Genomic DNA, 9,019 nt, shown 5'->3' on the forward strand with positions numbered 1-9,019 from the left:
TTAACACCAAGGATATCAAATGACATACTAAACTTAGAGGAATATAATATATGGAGAAGAGATAGAAACTTAAAAAAGGAGGAGGAATTATAATATTACCTAAGAAAAATCTAAAAGTCAATGAAATAAAACTAGATATACCCCCACAAGTAGAACTGATTGCAGTAGAGATCAACACATCTGAAGGGAAAGTAATTGTAGCCAATTTGTACATGCCACCAAGATCAAACACATGGGAAAGAAACGAATGTGAGGACCTGGCAGAGAGTACAATTCAGAGTTTAAGAGCATTACTACATAAAATGGAAGAGAACTCGGAAATAATTATACTAACTGGAGATTTTAATACAGATATAACCCTTAATACTCTAGATATAATAAGTCAAGAAAGCTGTTGGAATCAAAAGCTCCTGGATCTCGTGCAAGAGTTTTTCCTAACGGAACATGTGAGGGAAACCACCAGAAAAAGAGGACTCGATGTACCTTCAATGCTAGATCTCATATTTACTAGGCAAGAAAATGATATTGACAGTTTAATATATCACCCTCCACTCGGCAAAAGCGACCATGCAGTACTAAATTGCAACTTCAGGATAGCATATGACATAGTTAACGGCAATGAAAGTTACAAAAAGAGCCTAAACTATAAAAAGGGAAATTATCATGACCTAAAGAAGTATTTCTTAGAAGTTGATTGGGAAAACGAGCTTAGAGGACAAGATTTAAATGCTGTATATAAAAAATTCTGTGAATTTTATGAAATAGGAGTCCAGAAGTACATCCCACAGCACAAAGAAGCAGATAAGATAATACAGAAATGGTTCAATACAGAATGTAATAAATCAAAAGGAATGGATTTGTTGTGGAATAGATACAGAAGACACAATAGTGAAAGGGCATATAATAATTACAAACAGGCAAGAAACGATTAAACAAGAATAAGGATGGAAGCCCAAAAACAGGTTGAGGAGGATATCATAAATAAAAGTAGTGATCAACCAAAGCTATTTTACAGCTACATCAGAAGCAAAACCAAAGTAAAAGATATAATACAATCCATTACGGACGAGGGAATCACCTATACACAAGATTAAGATATTTGTGAAGCACTAAATAAGAATTTCCAATCAGTTTTTACAGAAGAAGAAAAATTTGAGAGGGACTATGTGGAACATGCATGCCCACACATACTACCAGATATGCAAATATCAGAAAAAGTAATACAGGAGGAGTTAAGTAAATTAGGCAGTGGAAAAGCAAATGGTCCTGATGAAATTTCATGCTGGGTGCTACGAGAATGTGCAAAGGAGTTAAGTAAACCATTATTTTTAATCTTCAAGAAATCCTTGAGTCAAGGTAAACTATCTGATATTTGGAAGAAAGCAAATATTGTCCCCTTATTCAAGAAAGGGAATAGACATAATCCACTCAACTACCGACCAGTATCACTGACCAGTGTTGTAAGCAAGGTATTAGAAAAGCTTATAAGAAAAGCTTGGGTAAATCATCTAGAAGAACACAATATGATAACAGAAAGATAGTTTGGTTTCAGAAAAAGAAAATCATGTGTTACTAATCTGTTGAGCTACTATGACAGAGTAACAGACACAATAGGCCTACAGGAAAGAGAAGGATGGGTGGACAGTATCTATTTAGATTTCAAGAAAGCATTTGACACAGTACCACATCAAAGACTTTTATGGAAACTGTACCATCAAGGAGGAATTCGAGGCAAACTGTTTTGTTGGATGCAAGATTTTCTCATAAAAAGAGAAATGAGAACAGTACTAAGGGGAAACTACTCATCATGGAAAGAAGTGACTATACCTCATACCAATTACTTTGGCCAGGCATGTATGGTAACACTGTTCTGCCCGAGACTCTGATTAGCTGGAGGTGTTTGTTCGATTTCGTTCTTGCCTTAACCGATACACTCTTTATTAATAGATGTGATACTGAGTTTTTCGACGGCACAATCGTCAAAAGCAATATGAAATCCGCTATATACTTAGCAACAATGAAATTTTCGCAGGAAGATAGAGGTAATGAGTCAACAAAGTGTTACATTACAGTCCAAGCCAAGGTCAGCATTCGAACAATTCCTTTACGTTCCAGAAAGTCAGTAAAATTACAGAATATCAAGGAAACCTGCTTAATCTAAGCGTTGCTATAACACATATCTAAATTATAAGATTAGTCCGCACCCTTAAACCGTGCCACAACTCTGAATAATTAAAAAAATTCAAATGAAAATACGAGTTCTGCGGGGAGGGAGGCAGCTCAATCGAACAGCCACTGAGCGACAGCTGAGTGAAGGCCGACTATTTAACCTGACTGGTTATCGGAATGTAATAACCACGATATCTAGACGAACTATACATCGTGGTAATAACTAATGTACCCTCTCACGTACAAATTATATTAAGTTTTCTATTTGTTTACTCTATAGATATTTGATTACTTGATTAATTTAGAAAGTATGAGGATGCGAAAGATGCAGAAAAATTTCTCCCCTCTGAACTTCTTCATGAAGTGATAGGCTTTACCATTCCTTTCATTTTTACTTCATATTCGATGTAAGTCCCGTGCATCCATATTTAAAATGTAAAATAGTACAGGGTATTTCCACTTTTTACTACTCGTGAATTTAATAACATATACTTCACTGTCCAGTTTATTTGCAAGCCTATGTACAGTACAAATAATCATATCCACCTTCATCTTCTTTTTTGTCCTCTCTCTCTCTCTCTCTCTCTCTCTCTCTCTCTCTCTCTCTCTCAAAGGACACACACACACACACACACACACACACACACACACACAAATACGAAGCTAAAACAACAGGCATAATAGGTTATCACTAAAAAAATAAAACGTGAGCGTGATTTATTGGATGTTCTGAAAAAATGTGTAGGCTACGTACTGGTGCTCTATATTAAGCTCTTTCTCCATGTGCGTCATCTTCACTTTCATTCTCGTCACTTGTATCAAAAATTATGTTAATAACAAATTCCTCAAACAAATGGTCTTGTGCGATGTCTTTGGCACGGTATTCACCTTCGATTTTCTTCGTGTGGCTGATGCAACTACGCCAAGTTTCAGGGGTAATCTTGTTCATAGCCTCGTGAGTAATTTCCTCAACTCTCCTCAGGGACTGATCTCCGTTTGATTTTTGTTTCTTTACTTCGCTCTTCAGCTGTGCCCATCTTAATTCAATAGGATTGAACATACAGTGGTAAGGAGGCAGTCTGAGTATTATATGTCCCTTTTCCATGGCCAATTGGTCTATCTCATATTCTTGTTTGCCTTTATGTTGTTTGCAGACAAAATACAGTTCCTTCTTTGTTTGAGATGGATCAAATGTGATATTGGCAGATGACAGCCATTCAATTAAATCGCCTTTCTTACTGCTGGTTGTTGGCATTTTATTGATGGTTTTTGAGTGATAGGAAGCATTATCCATTATGATAAGGGATCTTTCTGGGATGTTTGGAAGTAATTGTTCCTGAAACCACTGCTTAAATCGTTGATGGTCCATTGACTCGTGGTAATCTCCCTTTGCTCCATTCTTTGATCGAAACATCAAGAGTCCTCCCGGCACAAAACCATTTTGGCCACCAGCATGTAGGATGATGAATCGAGCTCCTCTCCCTGTCTTAAGTTTAGGCCCATCACCATCAGTCCAGCATCGCTCAACGCATATATTCTGGTTAATCCAAGTCTCATCTAGGTATATTTCAGGGCGAGGATGAGAACTATCTCTGTTACCTTTTAGTTTTCTCAGATACGCATTTCTTGCAGTTACGATGTCTTCTCTCTCCATTAATATCCTTCTCCCACTTTCTGCTTTTTTGTATCTGAAGCCCATCTGCCTCACAACTCTGTGTAGAGAAGTCCTAGATCCAATGAAGGATATGGGTGATGCCTTGACCCTCTTCAGTAGTTCCGTCAATGATGGAAGCTCACCTCGCTCGTAAAAGGAAAGTAATTCCCTCCTGATACAGTCCTTTTGAAAGTCATCGGTCTGTCCTACCACAGTGGAGAGTCTTGAACGTGGAGGTGGTGTGTGTATAATTCCATCTCGTGACATTAAAACTTCACTCTTAATCCTCCTGACGTTCCTTTCAGAAGCCCCAGTTGCATCTGACGTTTTCTTAACGGCATGTGCAGCAGTTACACATGATCCCTCACTTTCAAAATACCGGTGGACATTGTGGATGATATTCCTGGCTTGAGTTAAGTACTTGGTGGGTGCATACCGATGCCTAACTCTGTCCTTCAACACCGGTCTGTCTTTGCCAGGCATACTGTCACAGCCAGGCTGGATCCTGCCCAAACATACCTGCCAGCAAACCTACATATAAGTAAACTCGGAAACATAATCATAACCTTTCCGATACGATGTCATTTAAAATAATTATGGTCAAGAGAAGTAAATTTCGAAACTAAGGGGCGATGTATAGCTAAAAGGTAAAAAATAACTAGCCTGTTTACTCGCCTCTATATTATACCCCTACACCACCTTTCCTTAAAACAAAATCGTCTATAGATAGCCTGAACTAGGTTAGAAAGGCAACATCGCACTGAAGGATTTAGTAATGACTTCTCTCATGATACACTCAAACTCGGTCAATTTAGTTCAATTTGAAAACATCGCTAAACATCAAAGTAGGCTAAAGGAAAATTGTTTCATTAAAACTTCTCTATTATCACAGTATATAAAAGCTCAAACTCCTAATATAAACACTTACATTGACTGAATGACGAGAGAGCATGCTGTCGTAAGGGAAGGGGGGCAAAGGGCTCTCCATGATAAAGAAAAACGGTACGCATAAATAAAAAAAAACTTCTGCGTCCCGCCTTCACTCAGCTGTCGCTCAGTGGCTGTTCGATTGAGCTGTCTCCCTCCCTGCAGAACTCGTATTTTCATTTGAATTTTTTTAATTATTCAGAGTTGTGGCACGGTTTAAGGGTGCGGACTGATCTTATAATTTAGATATGTGTTATAGCAACGCTTAGATTAAGCAGGTTTCCTTGATATTCTGTAACTTTACTGACTTTCTGGAACGTAAAGGAATTGTTCGAATGCTGACCTTGGCTTGGACTGTAATGTAATACTTTGTTGACTCATTATCTCTATCTTCCTGCGAAAATTTCATTGTTGCTAAGTATATAGCGGATTTCATATTGCTTTTGACGATTGTGCCGTCGAAAAACTCAGTATCACGTCTATTAATAAAGAGTGTATCGGTTAAGGCAAGAACGAAATCGAACAAACACCTCCAGCCAATCAGAGTCTCGGGCAGAACAGTGTTACCATACATGCCTGGCCAAAGTAATTGGTATGAGGTATAGTGGAGTACCACAGGGCTCAGTGCTGGCACCAATCATGTTTTTAGTGTATATAAATGATATAGACAATAACACTGGAAATGAAAGCTATCTAAATATGTTTGCAGATGATACAAAAATACAAAGGAGAATTACTAACAGACTCTTGTAGAGCTACAAGAAGAATTAAATAAACTTCATGAATGGAGTAATACATGGCAAATGGAATTCAGTGTGGACGTGTCATGTAATCAAGTTTGGTAAAAGTGGAAAAAGACCTGATTGGGATTATACGTTAGGAAATAAAACCCTACACACATCAGAAAGAGAGAAGGACCTAGGTGTGATTATCACTAACAGACTATCTCCGGCTAACCACATCAGTGAGAAGGCACGGAACATTTATACACTGCTTGCAAATATGAGAATAGCATTCACATACATAAATGAAGACATGCTAAGAAGGATAATATCATTCATCAGACCAACCCTGGAGTATGCATCAGTAGTCTGGAGTCCTCATCTCAAAAAACACATAGACAAGGTTGAAAATGTTCAAAGGGCCGCTACAAGATGGATACCAAGTTTAACGGATCTAATTTACGAAGAAAGACTAAATAAACTGAATCTACCAACACTACACGAGAGAAGGAAAAGAGGTGACATGATAATGCTATATAAATGCATATCAGGGAAGGAGAAAATAGACATAAATGATTACTTAACATATGGAGAAGCATCAGCAAGAGGACACTGCAAAAAACTGCATAAGAAGAGAGGTGATAAAGTCGTGAGGAAATTCAGTTTCCCAAACAGACCAATTGATCAGTGGAATGCACTACCGAATGAAATAGTGTGTGCCAAAACAATTCACAAATTTAAGGATATGTACGATAAATATGGTTTAAGGATGTGATAGGAAGCGTTATGAGGAACACACTGAGGTGGTTTGGCCATGTGGAGAGGATGGAGGGTGAAAGACTGACGAAGAGAGTGTATGTGAGTGAGGTGGAGGGGGAAAGAGGGAGGGGGAGGCCGAGGATGAGATGGAGAGATGGGGTGGAGAGGTATATGAGAGAGGGGGGTGTGAGTTGGGAGCAGGGGAGTGAAATGGCGGGGGACAGGGCGACTTGGAGGCGATTTGTTTGTGGCCACCCCAAACGGGATTGAGGCGTCTGGCAATAGATAGTACGAGCTTGACTCATTCCTGTAAAGATACAATTAGGTAAGAACACACACAGAGGACGGCAAAAACATTATCGTTCCGCCTTCTAAAGGCGGGCGATAAAATTAGAATGGAAATGACGGGAGGACAAGGACGAAAGGAACAAAGGGAGAGAACTGGAAAGAGAAGACATGTGAAAAGGAGAAAAACTGATATAGTGAAAGAACAGTGAAGATTTTGTAGCAGTATGAGCAAAAAAAAAAGTGATAGTGATAAAGTACATGAAAATAAAAATAAAAATGAAAAGAAAAGGGCTTTACGGTGAAAAGAAACTGATCAAAACAATAATATACAAAAGAATAAATAAAAATGAGAAAGAAAATGCATGAACATAAGGAAATCAGAATTGACACAAAGAATGTCAAAAGGACAAGGTAATGGAAAGATCCGACACACAAGTACGAGTAGGGAGTGGAGAAGGGAAAGTAATTAAACATCAGGAAGTGGGGAGGGAAACGGGAGAGAAAGGAAAGTAATGACAGAGAAGCTAGTACGTCCTTGCTGCATAAGCAAGCCTGAATAACACACTGATGATGATGATGATAAGGAGGACAGAGGAGCCTAATACATGAGACTGCCAGTATAACACACTAAGCTGATGGTGATGTACAAAGCAGTACAAAGGAAACCAAACAGCAACAAACCTTATGGTCCTTTCGAGACTGTTGTAGACTATGATTACGAGATCTAACTCTGCATATTGAAGGATAAGGATAGTAAGGCAAGAAGGCTCCCCCCGCCTCCAAACTCTCCAGTCAAAACTGGTAAGAAAAAGTGAGAAAAACCACCATGCAGCATGGAAAAACTGACATGGAAATATCATAGGAAAGCCTGAAAAGGAAAAGCTACACTCAATAATACATTATCTATAAGCTACCAGTATGAATAACCAGAAAGAGAAAGTAGTAAAGTAAAATGAATAATCGAATAAATAAATAAATAATGCATGTCACTATGTACGGATACGTTGAGTTGACAGGGCGTCTGCTGACAGTGTGGAAATAGCACAGCGCACAGTGTGGATATTCAGAGGTGATGCGGCAGCCTTGCCCGGCGCTATTAAGGAAGGCAGCAGTCAATCAGGCCACAGCTTTGTTCATTCCACTGAGACAAGGAATTTCCCCATGCGGGACAAGCACACAAGTCACCTCCTGAAGCATTGACCCCTGGTACATTAAAAAAAAAAATCCCGATGGTGGACACGTAACCAACAGGGACCCTCAGTGATCCACAGACCATGACAGGTCGAAAGTGTGAGTAGTGACCGTTAACTCATGGCTATCTGTGCATATCCTAGTCTGTGCATATATTATATTTGCATTTAATAAATTGATCCAGGCTCTAAAAAAAAAAAAAAATAAAATAGAATACAAAATTATACATACACATGTGTTTTATTCAGCTGGGGGTTAGATGCCAAATACTTATCCAGGCGACCTTTAAAGGTATGTACTGTAATACAATTTACTACGTTGGAGGGCAGTTTATTCCATACATTTGCAACTCTATTGAAAAAGAAATGCTTAGCTTTATGCGGCTGGAATCGTTTGCCAATTATTTTATGCCCCTTGCCTCTAGTGTAATTCGAGTGATCAACTGTGAAGTATTTATCGACAGCCATGTTATCATGTCCTTTGAATATATTGAATACTTGAATTAAATCTCCTCGTATCCTCCGTTTGTTAGGGTAAAGAGATTCAGGGCTTCTAAACGTTCCTTGTACGGTTTATTTCTCAATCTAGGTATCATCTTTGTCATCCTTCGCTGCACTCTTTCAAGCTTTTCCATATCCTTTTTATAATACAGCGACCAAAACTGAACGCAGTACTCCGAGTGTGGGCGTACTAAGGAATTATACAAAGTGGGGACAATATTATCGGATTTATATTCAAATGCTCTGCCTATGAAAACGATCAATTTATTGGCTTTTTTCACAGCTTCAGTACATTGTTTGCTTGGATTCATATCGGTTATTATAACTCCTAAGTCTTTTTCATGGTTTACCCTATCAAGTTGAACATTATTCATGCTATAACTAGCTCTTACATTTTTACTCCCAATGTTTAACACTTTGCATTTATTATTATTGAAACCCATTTGCCAAACTTGGGCCCAGTTAAACAGTTGATCAAGATCTCTCTGAATTGCCTGCCTTTGCAGTGCTGTGTCTGCTTTGTTACCTATTTTAGTATCATCAGCAAATTTTGAAATCTTACAACACAATCCTTCGTCAATATCATTTACATATATTAAGAAAAGATTAGGACAACACGGAACCTTGCGGCACTCCACTTGTAATGTTTATCCAGTCTGACTCTTTTCCATTTATTACAACTCTCTGCTTTCGTCCGGTAAGCCAATCTTCTACCCACCCGAGAACACTGCCACTGAAACCATGTGTCTTTAGCTTCTGAAGGAGTCTTTTATGTGGAACTTTGTCAAAAGCCTTTTGAAAATTGAGGT

General features: G+C 38.5%; 1 protein-coding gene across 1 annotated transcript; it reads right to left on the minus strand.

The window, feature by feature from the left end:
- Positions 1 to 2,935: 2,935 nt before the first annotated feature.
- LOC145395245 (uncharacterized) lies at positions 2,936 to 4,306 on the minus strand. The gene has a single exon (XM_080268933.1). It carries the CDS (start codon positions 4,304 to 4,306, stop codon positions 2,936 to 2,938), a length of 1,371 nt encoding a protein of 456 aa, XP_080125059.1.
- Positions 4,307 to 9,019: the final 4,713 nt, after the last annotated feature.

This window comes from Coenobita brevimanus, chromosome 30 (genome assembly GCF_032717465.1).
Source record: "Coenobita brevimanus isolate Jiangsu-jjx chromosome 30, ASM3271746v2, whole genome shotgun sequence".
In the NCBI taxonomy this organism is placed as follows: Eukaryota; Metazoa; Arthropoda; class Malacostraca; order Decapoda; family Coenobitidae; genus Coenobita; species Coenobita brevimanus.